Genomic DNA, 16,550 nt, shown 5'->3' on the forward strand with positions numbered 1-16,550 from the left:
GACTGGATGGCAAGTGTATGTAAACTGAAAACTTCAGGATTCTCCACTGATATTTGTTAGGGTTTTACCAGAGTCTTTTAAATGTTCATTAATTCAGAACAGTCTGTCTGTCATACTCAACAGTGGCAAGTGCACTAAGCTGCAGAGATTGTTATCTGTTCATCTCTCCACAGTACTTTTTCAGCTCTATTAAAGTGACCATTGGAAGGTTCAAGGAAGGTCCATCTCAAAATGATTAATGCTACTGTGGTCCTCGGAAAATTCATAGCCTTAGATATTGTTTTATATCCTTGCCCTTTCTGATTTATGATCTATGTCGTGCCACAGTGTGATTCCGGAGATCCACAAGCAGTTTGATGGACTTTATGGCTCAGTTGTTGTTCTGACAATGAAGTGTAAATCTTATACCACATATGACAAGTTTATATAACTCTATAATACTAGTAGTATTGTCATACAAAATGTATTAGTTAAACTTCACCACACACACACTTACATACACACAAACAGTGACTGTACCTGAATGTTGGTGAGCAACGTCTCAACTGAGGACAGTCCATCACTAAAGAGGAACGGAGCAGAGAAGCCTGGAGGAAGAGTCTGTCCACCGAGAGGAAGCTTCTCAAAACCAGACTTCAGCATGGGCAAGGTTATCTGAGCTTTATCTTAAAGAATCACAAAAACACACACAAATGGGTTAATCTAAATAAAAGTACTGTATGGGCAAAAGTATGCGGACACTGCTTGTAATTATTCTGCCACATTCATTGGTAACAGGTGTATAAAATAAAAAAAATAAATGATATTTTCAACGTTGTGGCAACAGGGACCCAACCTTAACCACACTGAACAATTTCAAGGTGAAATGGAATGCTGATAACAAGCCAGGCCTACTTCTCCAACATCTTTGCCTGACCTCACAAATCCCAGTTTCCCAATGACCCCTTTTAAAATCTTCTACATAGCCTCTATGGAAGAGAGGAGACTCTCACAACCTCCTATCTCTGGCACATGCATTTTACTAGGAACATTGATAAACCGTTACTATTATTTGTAACAGATGAAAAATTGAGCACTTGGGTATAGACATTGTGGTAAAGGACCTGCCTTCTAGAAAGATGCAAAATGGTAAACAGGCAAATACACCGATCAGCCATAACATTAAAACCACCTCCTGGTTTCTACACTTACTGTCCATTTTATCAGCTCCACTTACCATAGAGAAGCACTTTGTAGTTCTACAATTACTGACTGTAGGCCATCTGTTTCTCTACATATACTTTTAGCCTGCTTTCACCCTGTTCTTCAATGGTCAGCACCCCCACAGGACCACCACAGAGCAGGTATTATTTAGGTGGTGGATGATTCTCAGCACTGCAGTGACAACAACATGGTGGTGGTTTGTTAGTGTGTGTTGTGCTGGTATGAGAGGATCAGACACAGCAGCGCTGCTGGGGTTTTTAAATACTGTGTCCACTCACTGTCCACTCTATTAGACACTCCTACCTAGTTGGTCCACCTTGTAGATGTAGATGTAAAGTCAGAGACGATCGCTCATCTATTGCTGCTGTTTGAGTTGGTCATCTTCTAGACCTTCATCAGTGGTCACAAGACGCTGCCCACAGGGCGCCATTGGCTGGATATTTTTGGTTGGTGGACTATTCTCAGTCCAGCAGTGACAGTGAGATGTTTAAAAACTCCATCAGCACTGCTGTGTCTTATCCACTCATACCAGCACAACACACACTAACACACCACCACCATGTCAGTGTCACTGCAGTGCTAAGAATGACCCACCACCCAAATAATACCTGCTCTGTGGTGGTCCTGGGAGAGTCCTGACTATTGAAGAACAGCATGAAAGGGGGCTAACAAAGCATGCAGAGAAACAGATGGACAACAGTCAGTAATTGTAGAACTACAAAGTGTTTCTATATGGTAAGTGGTGCTGATAAAATGGACAGTGAGTGTAGAAACAAGGAGATGGTCATAATGTTATGCCTGATCGGTGTATATGAACACTGCTGCTGTTGTACAAATACACACAGTTATATAGGGGATTAAATTCTCCAAATCACATTTGCGTCTGCATCTGTTTTTTGCTGTTTTTTTATTGCATGTACATTTTTGTTGCACTTAATAGCATTTAATTCTCATTTTAGAATCGCTTTGTAGTTTATCTTGATAGATTTCTTAATTACATTAAATACGTTCTTATATTTCTAACACCCAATTACAGTGATGAACACACACAGAATTAGTTTTAAACTGATTTACTACTAAGTAAGTGGATAAATCAGCTGAGATCAAAGTGAGATTTTCCTCATAACATTCATCACACCAAACAGACTCACTTCTGTGTGTAAAAAAAATCAGCCATTAGGAGAACAGATAAACCCAGCGAGCGGCGCTGTGTGTAATTTTAAAGGTGCCGAGAGCCCATGTGTCCAAACCTAGAGGCTACAGTTAATCTTTCACCTCCACAAAAACCCTGTACTGTATTTTACAGCCTCTTTCTCTTTTATCCCCACCCACAAGTCTCAGCCACAGACACAACCCCTTCCCCACAGGTCCAGATTAACACAGCAGTGGATAAAAAGAGCAAAAGTAACGACTTAAAACGAAAAAGGAATGAAGGAAAGCTAGTGATGGAGACGGAGGAGCCATGATTCACTTGGGCTAATCTAGCTGAGGCTTGTCCGCCTTCTTGGATAAGACAAATAGGACAGGAGGGGAGGGAATTGTGATGACAGTGTATCACGGGTCACATTGATTTCCCCGCCAGATAACCCTGCTCCTCGTTCAGCCCATTGTTCATCTCCCCACCTGTCCCAGCAGCCATAAATTTTCCTCTTCTTTTGCCACTGCGAAAGGACATTAAGGTAGGGAGAGACGTGAAGAAGAAGACGTGAAGCAGAGGAAAGAATTCTTCAGCCTCCTGCTCTCTTAACGCTTTGACAGTGCGTGATTAAGTTTTTGCTACGGCCTGAATGCAGTGAGAGGCAGATCAAGGTCACGCTGAGAGAGTGTGAAACGCAGGGAGGGAAATAAAGAAAGGGAGAGGGTGAAAAAAGGGGTGGAAGGAACAGGGCACACTGGAGAGATGAAGGTGTGAGGTGAATAGTGACGACCACAAATGTGTTTAAAGAGCACAAGCCGAGGTTACACATAGGTTTGTCGGTATGTGTCTGGATCTGCTGATTTGTGCTCATTTTACAGCCCTACAGGACTAGCAAATGTCAGGGTGAAAGGTCAACATCACTTTAAATCTGTAGTTCTATTTACCATTCGATACTTGACTCACATTAGCTCTTACTGTGCTGGAAACTACAAATCCCAGATCTGGGTTATCCAGTTGAAATGAGGTTAATGGCTGTGTACTTTTAAAAGCCCTGGCCTCCTGCTGGCCTTCTGTGCACCTAATTGCTAGTCCCATTTAAATGACAGATTTATCTTGCTGCAGCTGCTGATAGTGCACACTTCAATTCATTTTATTCCATCCAGCAAAGAGCAAGAAGAGCCCTCAGCTCCTGACATTTACAAAGTGCCCCCGTTCTGTCTGCCCTCGTCGTAATGTGAACGAGCAATGATACACTGAGTGTTAAGTGAAAATGGGTGTGCTCTGTTTCACCTTTATTCTGAGGACTAAATGTTTGTACAATGTAGGAGAAAAAGACACAAGATTTTCTATACAGATGTTTCAGCTTCTGTACACATAGTGATAATGTTCTGGTCTGGGTTTAGGCGGCACAGTGTTGCAGTATGTAGTACTGTACCAGTCCTGAGGGCTTGAAAAAATTTAAATAAATACAATCCCATTCACATGCTATAAATATACATGAAATGCACATTCTTTTATAGCACAACCAAAATAAAATGCACATGCATACAAAACCCAAATCAGGAGTACAAAGCTTGCAAACAGATAAATAAATAAAACAACAATATAAGGCAAAGTGCTTTTTCTTTCAGCCCCCAAATGTACTGTATCAATTATTTATTTTTCAAAGCCTTTTATTTGTCTAACCTTGTTGAAAAAAAAACTTCTCCATTTAGTCTGAACAAATACTTTGTACCTTTATAGCTGCCATCAAACCTCTCAACAGAAAAAAAATATAAAAATCATGAATAGCCAAAGACCCGAAAAAAAGAAACTATACTGTACGTATATTGAAGAACACAGAAGTACGAAAAGTGTACAATATGATTTACCCTGCCATTGTATGAACACGTCTTTTGTAATTTATATATGAATATGATGGCTATATACATCTCTCAGACATAACATTATGACCACCTTCCTAATATTGCGTTGGTCCCCCTTTTGCTGCCAAAACAGCCCTGACTCGTTAAGGCATGGATTTCACTAGACCCCTGTTAGCAGCAGACCCTTTAACTCCTGTAGTTGTGAGGTGGGGTGCACATCCCACAGATGCTCGATTGGACTGAAATCTGGGGAATTTGGGGGCTAAGTCAACACCTCAAACTCATTGTTGTGCTCCTCAAACCATTCCTGAACCATTTTTGCTTTGTGGCAGGGCGCATTATCCTGCTGAAAGAGGCCACACCCATTAGGGAATATCGTTTCTATTAAAGAGTGTACATGATCTGCAACAATGCACATGGATGGCAGGACCCAAGGTTTCCCAGCAGAACATTGCCCAAAGCATTACGCCAGCTTGCCTTCTTCCCATAGTGCATCCTGCCATGTGTTCCCCAGGTAAGTGACGCACACGCACCCGGCCATCCACGTGATGTAAAAGAAAACGTGATTCATCAGACCAGGCCACCTTCTTCCATTGCTCCGTGGTCCAGTTCCGATGATCACATGCCCATTGTTGGTGCTTTTGGCGGCTATATAACCCCATACGCAACAAACTGTGATGCACTGTGTATCCTGACACCCTTCTTACCACTGTTCCTTCCTTGAACCACTTTTGATAGATACTGACCACTGCAGACCGGGAACAGTTTTGGAGATGCTCTGACCCAGTCGTCTAGCCATCACAATTTGGCCCTTGTCAAACTCGCTCAAATCCTTACGCTTGCCCATTTTTTCCTGCTTCTAACACATCAACTTTGAGAATAACATGTTCACTTGCTGCCTGATATATCCCACCCACTAACAGGTGCCGTGATGATGAGATAATCAGTGTTTTTCACTTCACCTGCCAGTGGTCATTATGCCTCGTCAGTTTATATATATATATATATATATATATATATATATATATATATACAGTGTATCACAAAAGTGAGTACACCCCTCACATTTCTGCAAATATTTCATTATATCTTTTCATGGGACAACACTATAGACATGAAACTTGGATATAACTTAGAGTAGTCAGTGTACAGCTTGTATAGCAGTGTAGATTTACTGTCTTCTGAAAATAACTCAACACACAGCCATTAATGTCTAAATAGCTGGCAACATAAGTGAGTACACCCCACAGTGAACATGTCCAAATTGTGCCCAAATGTGTCGTTGTCCCTCCCTGGTGTCATGTGTCAAGGTCCCAGGTGTAAATGGGGAGCAGGGCTTTTAAATTTGGTGTTTTGGGTACAATTCTCTCATACTGGCCACTGGATATTCAACATGGCACCTCATGGCAAAGAACTCTCTGAGGATGTGAGAAATAGAATTGTTGCTCTCCACAAAGATGGCCTGGGCTATAAGAAGATTGCTAACACCCTGAAACTGAGCTACAGCACGGTGGCCAAGGTCATACAGCGGTTTTCCAGGACAGGTTCCACTCGGAACAGGCTTCGCCAGGGTCAACCAAAGAAGTTGAGTCCACGTGTTCGGCGTCATATCCAGAGGTTGGCTTTAAAAAATAGACACATGAGTGCTGCCAGCATTGCTGCAGAGGTTGAAGACGTGGGAGGTCAGCCTGTCAGTGCTCAGACCATACGCCGCACACTGCATCAACTCGGTCTGCATGGTCGTCATCCCAGAAGGAAGCTGACGCACAAGAAAGCCCGCAAACAGTTTGCTGAAGACAAGCAGTCCAAGAACATGGATTACTGGAATGCCCTGTGGTCTGACGAGACCAAGATAAACTTGTTTGGCTCAGATGGTGTCCAGCATGTGTGGCGGCGCCCTGGTGAGAAGTACCAAGACAACTGTATCTTGCCTACAGTCAAGCATGGTGGTGGTAGCATCATGGTCTTGGGCTGCATGAGTGTTGCTGGCACTGGGGAGCTGCAGTTCATTGAGGGAAACATGAATTCCAACATGTACTGTGACATTCTGAAACAGAGCATGATCCCCTCCCTTCGAAAACTGGGCCTCATGGCAGTTTTCCAACAGGATAACGACCCCAAACACAACCTCCAAGATGACAACTGCCTTGCTGAGGAAGCTGAAGGTAAAGGTGATGGACTAAACCCAATTGAGCACCTGTGGCGCATCCTCAAGTGGAAGGTGGAGGAGTTCAAGGTGTCTAACATCCACCAGCTCCGTGATGTCATCATGGAGGAGTGGAAGAGGATTCCAGTAGCAACCTGTGCAGCTCTGGTGAACTCCATGCCCAGGAGGGTTAAGGCAGTGCTGGATAATAATGGTGGTCACACAAAATATTGACACTTTGGGCACAATTTGGACATGTTCACTGTGGGGTGTACTCACTTATGTTGCCAGCCATTTAGACATTAATGGCTGTGTGTTGAGTTATTTTCAGAAGACAGTAAATCTACACTGCTATACAAGCTGTACACTGACTACTCTAAGTTATATCCAAGTTTCATGTCTATAGTGTTGTCCCATGAAAAGATATAATGAAATATTTGCAGAAATGTGAGGGGTGTACTCACTTTTGTGATACACTGTATATATATATATATATATATATATATACATATATATACAGTGTATCACGAAAGTGAGTACACCCCTCACATTTCTGCAAATATTTCATTATATCTTTTCATGGGACAACACTATAGACATGAAACTTGGATATAACTAAGAGTAGTCAGTGTACAGCTTGTATAGCAGTGTAGATTTACTGTCTTCTGAAAATAACTCAACACACAGCCATTAATGTCTAAATGGCTGGCAACATAAGTGAGTACACCCCACAGTGAACATGTCCAAATTGTGCCCAAAGTGTCAACATTTTGTGTAACCACCATTATTATCCAGCACTGCCTTAACCCTCCTGGGCATGGAATTCACCAGAGCTGCACAGGTTGCTACTGGAATCCTCTTCCACTCCTCCGTGATGACATCACGGAGCTGGTGGATGTTAGACACCTTGAACTCCTCCACCTTCCACTTGAGGATGCGCCACAGGTGCTCAATTGGGTTTAGTCCATCACCTTTACCTTCAGCTTCCTCAGCAAGGCAGTTGTCATCTTGGAGGTTGTGTTTGGGGTCGTTATCCTGTTGGAAAACTGCCATGAGGCCCAGTTTTCGAAGGGAGGGGATCATGCTCTGTTTCAGAATGTCACAGTACATGTTGGAATTCATGTTTCCCTCAATGAACTGCAGCTCCCCAGTGCCAGCAACACTCATGCAGCCCAAGACCATGATGCTACCACCACCATGCTTGACTGTAGGCAAGATACAGTTGTCTTGGTACTTCTCACCAGGGCGCCGCCACACATGCTGGACACCATCTGAGCCAAACAAGTTTATCTTGGTCTCGTCAGACCACAGGGCATTCCAGTAATCCATGTTCTTGGACTGCTTGTCTTCAGCAAACTGTTTGTGGGCTTTCTTGTGCGTCAGCTTCCCTCTGGGATGACGACCATGCAGACCGAGTTGATGCAGTGTGCGGCGTATGGTCTGAGCACTGACAGGCTGACCTCCCACGTCTTCAACCTCTGCAGCAATGCTGGCAGCACTCATGTGTCTATTTTTTAAAGCCAACCTCTGGATATGACGCCGAACACGTGGACTCAACTTCTTTGGTCGACCCTGGCGAAGCCTGTTCCGAGTGGAACCTGTCCTGGAAAACCGCTGTATGACCTTGGCCACCATGCTGTAGCTCAGTTTCAGGGTGTTAGCAATCTTCTTATAGCCCAGGCCATCTTTGTGGAGAGCAACAATTATATTTCTCACATCCTCAGAGAGTTCTTTGCCATGAGGTGCCATGTTGAATATCCAGTGGCCCGTATGAGAGAATTGTACCCAAAACACCAAATTTAACAGCCCTGCTCCCCATTTACACCTGGGACCTTGACACATGGCACCAGGGAGGGACAACGACACATTTGGGCACAATTTGGACATGTTCACTGTGGGGTGTACTCACTTATGTTGCCAGCTATTTAGACATTAATGGCTGTGTGTTGAGTTATTTTCAGAAGACAGTAAATCTACACTGCTATACAAGCTGTACACTGACTACTCTAAGTTATATCCAAGTTTCATGTCTATAGTGTTGTCCCATGAAAAGATATAATGAAATATTTGCAGAAATGTGAGGGGTGTACTCACTTTCGTGATACACTGTATATATATACTTTTTTCTATTAGAATCAACTGTAAATTAATAATAATTGTAAAAGTTTACAGGTTTATTACTTTGGGGTGTTCATGTAGGACAGCAGTCTATTTCACTAGCCCACCACCACTAAGAATCCCAGCAGGGGCATCTAGATTGATATCACTGGCTACATCTGAGTGGGGTATGGCTGAAGCCCTGCAATGAATTTAAGCCCATTCTAGGGTGTTCCTGTCCTGCGTCCAGCATTTCCTGGTAAAACTTGTCCTGTCACGACTCTGACCAGGATAAAGGAGTTCATAAAAATAAAGAAAATAATTTATTACTTTTTATTCATGTTTTTTTTGGAAGCAAAGTTGTATTTTTATTAAACATGTTTTTTTCTTTCTCTCTTTGAAGACTCTTTCCTAAAGGAGTCATCTTGACATGATGTCAGCTTCCTCAGAGAAGGTGGATCTTCCATGGATTCCATATGGATGAACAGATGCTGGAGGGTGCCAGTGACTTTGAACATTAGATACTCTGAACTCCAGCATGCTTTGCTTGCCCTTACATAGCCTGTTTGCTGTTTTTTTATTATTATTATTTTGTACATGTGTTAGTAAAGAACAACTCCTGAATATTCAAAGGGTTCCAATTAGGGAATAATTAAGCCCAGGGCTTCAGTGCAGTGTTTTTGTCAGGTGCACAACCACAAACACACATGCAGGTTTGTTTACATGGTGATTTACATATCTAGATCAAGGCACTCCAGTCATCATCCTAATTGCCAAAAAATGTTAAAACATAGACAGTGGCTAATTATTTGAGCTCTTGATGTAAGGTCCATAATTGGCATGTGTTAATTATATCAAACTGTAAAAATGTAGGACAATTATTTAGGTCTGTCCATCAATCAAAAGTACAATTTGGTAAATCCTACCAGTTTCCAAAGGGAAGATGGAAAACTGCACTGGAATAATTATTATTCTTCAGTAATAAACATGATGGGCATCTACATACAGATATGACTTGCTATGTCTAAGGGTGGTGGGAGCCAAAGCCCTGCAATGGATTGGTGTCCTGTCTGGGGTGTGTTACTGCATCATCGCTGGTACAGTCAATTGATATACTGGATTCAGTTTCATTGACATTGTTAGTTAGTTTGGACACTGTCTCAAAAAGGAATTTAGGATTATTCTTATTATTCTCTATTAAGGAAGAATAATACGAAGCTTTAGCTTTTATAAGTGCATGTTTATACTCAGTTAGAGGCTCTTCTCATGCGATCTTATACACTTCCAGTGTAGTGTGCCGCCACTTGCATTCTAATTTTCATGCTGCTTGTTTTAGCGCACTTGTGGTCATTGTACCATGGAGCAAGCTTTTTCTCCCTAATCAACTTAGTTTTAACTGGGGCTACACTGTCTAAGGTTGTGCGGAATACGGACTCTAAGTGTTGAGTTGCCTGATCTAGATCTTTAGGCTCTGATGGTAATATAGTTGGTAATTCTGGTAGGCTGTTTATGAACGCTACTGCAGTTGCAGGCGTAACAGCGCGCTTAGATTTAAAACGATGTAATTGCTGTATATTATTGGATAGGGACACTTCATACATTAGGAGGGATTCATCAGAAATCAAGTCATTCTGTGGTAAAACTACCAGGTTGTCTATGTTTATACCATAAGTTAGTATTAAGTCTAAGGTATGTTAGATTTAATAGATACTTAGTTATATAAAAACAGCTTTTTTGCAGTATAATAGCAATTTATAATAGCAAAATAAAACCAGAACATTACAGTGACTCAAATCCAAACCATAAACAAATAAATAAATAAAAAAACAAATGATGTTAGTATTTTAACTATTTTCAGTACACTATATGCTAAAATTGTAACTGCACTTTCCTAGAATCGATTAGAAATGAGAGGAAAATTGTTTGTGATGTATTTTGTAGTGGTAGGGTCAATAATATTGAATCAATAATTGCAATATTATATAAAGATACATTAAATGCCAGCCTCTACTTTACAGACTGTTGTGAAATGCCATTGAACAGGTTTAAGTTCAGGGCTCAGTGTAGCTCAGTTAAGTTTCTCTACACCAAATGCATCAAACAATTTCTTAATGGACCTTGCTTTAAAGTAACAGGAAAGGGCATTCCCACATTTTGTCCCAAAGAAGCATCAAATCTATTTTATATAATTATTTTTACACACAAATTAGCAGTTGGCATGGTTAAAACCCTTTATTAATATTATATTAAAATGAACCCTTTATTTAATAATATTTGGGCTGTTCACATACTTGTGTAGCATGCATCAAATAGGCTATCCTGGAATGGCTAGTTAGCATAGGTTTAATACAATAGTCAAATATTTTAAAATTGTCTATAATAATCTTACATCCTAATTCATTTTTGTATGAATATACAGTGGTACCTTGTAACTCAACATCCCCTAAATGTAGAATATTTAAAACTCGACTCCCTTCGTCAAGAAATTTGTACCCTTAAACTCAATGGGTCTCTTTAACTTGACGTGTGTGCGACTGCCACTGTGTTCTGCACTTGGCTTGAGCGGTGCGGTAAAACATCATCAAAGTGAGAACATGAGACAAATCTGCATTTGTGTGGAATAACCGTCAGATTTACTCTGAAAGCGTCCACATGTAGCTGTGTTTAGCTGGATATTCCTCCTGTTTTAATTTGGATCTTGTGTTATAGCTCGGGGTGATGAGAACGTGGTTCAATATATTAAAAGAACGACATAGAAATGCTAAACCTCTATTAATTATTACTGGTTATAAGTTTTCTCCAATATTTTTTTTATATTATACTTGTGTTATTTTTTATTTATAAGTGTCAAAAACAACCCCATTATTTTACAGAAGCCTAAAATATATGCAGTTCCACAGGACCATGGAACGCATTAACAGGTTTTCCATACATCCTAATGGGAAAAAATACCTTGAATCCCATCAGAACCAGTTGACGTTGAGTTTTAAGGTACCACTGTACTCAGCAAGTCTCTATTTTGACTGAATTTCAGCCCAAAAAGAAAGATACTGTGTTCTTAAAATGAATCACCAACATGCACTGACCACGTAAAATCAAGTTTGGGGAAGAAAGAAGGAATGTGAGCACACGTGTTAGAGAGACAGTATGGCATCCAGCTAACAGAGCCTGACAGAGCCCTAGAGAATGAGAATCAGAAACTTTCTCTTTGCCAACTCAATATTTATTCCCAACAGTGTGGAAGATTTGACAGTACACAAGGGGACTCAAAAAGTCTGGGGGATATTTACATTTAGATAAAATGCTACCAACACAGTCTCCTCACCAAAACTGTAAGGATGGAAAGGAGCTTTTTGATGGACAAACAAGAAATTCCCTTTTCCAGAATGAAGCCTGCAAGAGCATCCCAGAACCTGAGCTTGGTTTAACCCTTTAGATCAAAAGCAGTGATCTAGCTTTGCCTAAACATGAGAAATGCAAGATAATAAACTCATGTACAATTTAACAACGTCTTAATCTTCCTCTTTAAACCCTCCCTGAAGCTCAACACTATAGGAACAAGGGGGTCTGTAGTTGCCAGATAAGTGAAGTACCAGCTCCATCAAAAACAACACTGTGCATTTTCCACTTACAACAAGGAAACACACTGGAAGTCTGGAAGCACTAAATGAAGTCAACCGAATATCACCAGTATGGCCCAATCTTCATTATTTAAGTCTCTGCTCCCCCCTTCAAAAAATGAGATGAAAGCACAGCAATAAAAGTGCAACAGGAAAGTGGTTGGGAAAAGGACGTGAGCAAGGGGGAGGTTAGCGTTTATTGTATTTTAACAGCCCTGCACACGGACTGGCTGCAGGCTATATTACACAGAGGCCTGGGAGACAGAATCACTGGAATGTAAATGAAGTGCATGCTGTGTGTGTACGAAAGCCGGACCTGGTAAAATGTGCCACTTAAGTGATCTTCAGGCCCTACGTGTCGTGTATATGGTTGATTGTCCACCAAATAACACTACAATTATAGATTTGTTATCAGAATAAATTCTAAATTAATTACCAAATATGTGGCAAGTTGCATACAGTGCATTTAGTTTAAAGTGGCATGCTGTGCACCAGTCCTATTCAACAGATTAAAAAACAACAGCCAACAAATATGCCACAATAATAATAATAACATTAATAGTTGTTATTTTAAGTGTTATTATTATTATTATTATTGCAATGATGACAATACCTTACCATAATTACAATTAATAATAACAATAATAATAATAATAATAATAATAATAATAATAATAGTTGTTATTATAACAGTTTTATTATTATTATTATTATTATTATTATGGCAATAATGACAAATACTTATAATAATTATTATTATAATTAATAATACAATTAATAATAATAATAACAATAAGAATAAAAAGAATAAGAATAATATTATTGTTGTTGTTATTATTATTACTATGATTATTTTTATTTTTATTATTACTAATAATACTAATTATAATAATAATAGATATTGATATTCATTTGTTTTCTACCTATTAGTGAATTTATCTTCAATAACCACTTTATCTTAATAAGGGTTGGCCTAACTGGAGACCTGACACCAAGCAAGAATACACCCTGGACAGTCACTGAGTGGTGGGCACCTCGTGGCAGAGCTGCCAGGTGTAATTAAAGGAGTCTTTACCAATACAGAACAATACTGTAGCTCAAGTGGCACACAAAATAAAAATAAAATAACTAACTGAACTAAATGAACTAAAAATGCTCACCAGAATTATCCAAAACTAGAGTGATTTAAACTGAGGTGTGGTTTAAACCCAGTTGAAGGCCAATTAAAGTGCCCATGCTAATTCCAGTCCTTTGTCAAAAGCACCTACAATGTGGTGGTGTGTCAGAGCTGTTTAGCATCTGACAGCACCTTAGTAGGGTGATCCTAATGTTTCATTACATATAATGTTTAATTAAGCTTTATGATTAATTATTATTAAATGAAGCTTTATGACTTCTTCTCTTTAATTGTTAGCACATTAGCTAACATAACTGTACTAACTTAAGGTCATTTGGGCTACTGTTGCATGCAGCTTGCTTATTGTGGGTCTACAATAATTCTTGTATATTGTAAATTGCATTATTTAAATCAAATAAAATTTAAGAATTACTTTTAGAGATCAAATGGAGTTCAATACAGAATTATGTGAGATTTTAATATTTTTCTTTTATTATAATTCCAACTAACAAAGAAACCCCTTGAAAGTATTTTATAAATGACAGGGATATTAAATAGTCTGGCAAATTGTGAACTACAAAATGAACAAACTTGCACAAAGCTCCATGTCTTCGTGAGGATAAGCGACTGAAAAGCAAAGAACAAACACAACACACCAGGGAGCTTGGTAAATGAAAGCAGACATGTAAGAAGGTGTAAATTAAACAGACAAATATGCCCATAAATAAACCAAGTAAACAAACTGAGACGTTACCTACTTGCCACTCCAACCATAGCAACTAATTAATATGCTGAGATGAAAATGATGCCTAATGAGTGTTCCTCTCTGCCAATTAAATTTTTGAGTAGTGGTAAACAGAATATTAAATGAGAGGAATACTAGGTCAACACTCCCTAGCCTTTTGGATTAGGAACTTTTAGCTAATACATGGGACTAAATGTAGTAATATAGCAGAAAACACAACAGGTTTAGTTATTAGCATTAGAAAGTTGCTTACTCTATGGAAAAAATCAAGCTTTGCTGCCAGAGAGGGGTGTCTAAACTTATCCACAAGGGGCCAGTGTGGATGAGGGTTTTTTTTTCAACCATAAAGCAATACCTGGATCCACTTTTTCAATTAATTAGTCTACGTCTGTATGTAGTTGTAGCAGTTGTCCTATCCTGTTTACACACCACACCAGCACTTACAGATATGATCGAACATCTCTGGTCTAAGAGGTCAAGCATATCTGCTGTAGTAACTGTCCCTATAGAATGCAGTTAGCCATTTATTGTCAGTTATACACACGTAGCAGTTGACCACTTAAATCAAGGACACCTGATTCCTCCTGTCACTGATTAGTTAGTGAGCCACCAATATTTTTTAGAATGTTTAAAATTCTGATTAGTTTAGTAAAGATCAATCAGGTGGTGCACTGGTTGGCATTTGGTAAAAGGTTGCAATTCCAGCCAATAAGGAACAACAGAGAATTGGTATATACTGGGCATAAAACAGTTTTATATTCAATGATACTTATGTCAAGCAGCATCAGAGCAGAGGACAGCTGTTGTGTCCCAAATACCACACTAAATAAATGAATGATTCTCTTTAGCTGCTCTCATTAGGGGTCACATATTAGATTTGGCACAGTTTTTACACAGGATGCCCTTTTTTATTAAAATGAACCCTCCTATTTATCCGGGCTTGGGGCTGACACTGAGGGTGCGCTGATATGTGTCCTCCCAATTGCTAGGTTCACTTAACACCATGTGCCTTCTGAATTTTTGAGCCCAGCCCAGGTTGCCAGCATGATCAGACAGCCTATAATAGTCTAAAATAATTAAAACAAATAACCAAATATGTTATTAACACAATGATTATTTTAATGAGTGCATGCTCTGATTTAGCATTACACAGCATTACAACTAATGCTATTCTGCTAGCGCCAACACAACTTTGGTCATTTTGAACTTGGTGTTTAGTTTTATGCAGAAGGTTTATGATTGCTACATTAAGGTCTTTGTTATTAAGTATACTTAGTCTGACCAAAACTTTTTTTTAAAGAACTAAAAACTCATTTTAAAGAAGTTGGGACAGTATGTAAAATAAGACTAAAAGCAGTTACTGAGAGTATGAATATTCTATAAGCATTTAACTGACACATCACAAAGAAGAGATATTTAATGTTAAATTTGATCAACTTTTTAAATATTTTTGTAAATTGCTATTTTGATGTCTGCAACACATTCCTAAAACATTGGGACAGGACTGTGAAATACGTACATTTCTGGAATGATCAAATACACCTGCTTTGGAACTTTGCTTAGGTAATGGGGATTCCAGATTTCCTTAATCTTATTACAATATTATGTCTTGTTGATGGCAAAATATCTAAATTATTTGCATTCTTGGTTTAAGAATAACTGACCTATCTTAGCTTGCAACAACTGAGACTTTTATAAGCAGACACTGTCCTTGCAAGTTAATAATTCACCTGCCTATTGTGCATTGTTTCAAATAATTCAGTGAAAACATTAAAAGTAATTTCTTTGTATGTTTGTCAAAAGAAAATGTCAGTGACTCCAGACACTTTATGATAGTAACAGTCCTCCTGTCTCTCTACATGACCAGATGTAATTGAAAATAAATTATATCCAAGCTTTGACGCAATGAGTCCCCGCTAGTAAGTTGAACTAACTAATGAGTGTTACCAACAGCAGCCATTAAAACTATCAATAATACAGTCATAATAGACTATGGTTAATCTTAACAGTTTTATTCCTCTTCTTTATATATAGAATTAAGCTGGAGTCCACATGTTGCAATGTGAATAGACTGGACATAGTCTGGAAAGGCAGATACCTGAGTCTGTATGGGCCCACAATTCATACTGCATTATCAGAGCAAACAAACAGACCATAATGTCCAAAAAAACTTTCTGTGGCAAGGCATAAATCAGGGCAATGAATATGAATGTTTTTGAGTGGCCCAGTCAAAGCCCAGACGTATACATTATCAAACATCTGTGGAGAGACTAGAGGATGTGAGATCACAGACACTTGCCATTCAGTCTGATGGAGCTAGAAAGGGTCTGCAATGAAGAATGGGATAAACCACCCAATCCAAGAAGACTTGCAGCTGAAGTTGCTGCCAAACGGGATTCACCCAACCACTGAATAAAAGGTATGCATACTTTTGTGAATAAAAAATTCACATTTTTTAATTGTAATTTTACAAAAACTTTAAATATATGTTTTCACTTTGTCATTATGGGTGATTGATCAGTGTAGATTGATAGGTGACAAATGGCAATTCTATTTAAATCCCCAACATAATGCAAAAACTGTGCAAAAAAGGGGGTCTGGATACTTTCTAAATGTAAA

The 16,550-nt window shown here is 39.2% G+C and overlaps 1 protein-coding gene across 1 annotated transcript in view; it reads right to left on the reverse strand.

Moving 5' to 3' along the window:
- The window catches only part of dacha (dachshund a), a 255,396-nt gene that overhangs the window by 26,048 nt on the left and 212,798 nt on the right, over positions 1-16,550 (reverse strand). The window contains exon 9 of the mRNA XM_063011819.1: positions 520-665. Within this exon, the coding sequence (XP_062867889.1) occupies positions 520-665 (146 nt within the window). The remainder of the gene's footprint in view (positions 1-519; positions 666-16,550) is intronic.

The sequence above is a fragment of the Trichomycterus rosablanca genome, chromosome 16, assembly GCF_030014385.1.
Source record: "Trichomycterus rosablanca isolate fTriRos1 chromosome 16, fTriRos1.hap1, whole genome shotgun sequence".
Lineage (NCBI taxonomy): Eukaryota > Metazoa > Chordata > Actinopteri > Siluriformes > Trichomycteridae > Trichomycterus > Trichomycterus rosablanca.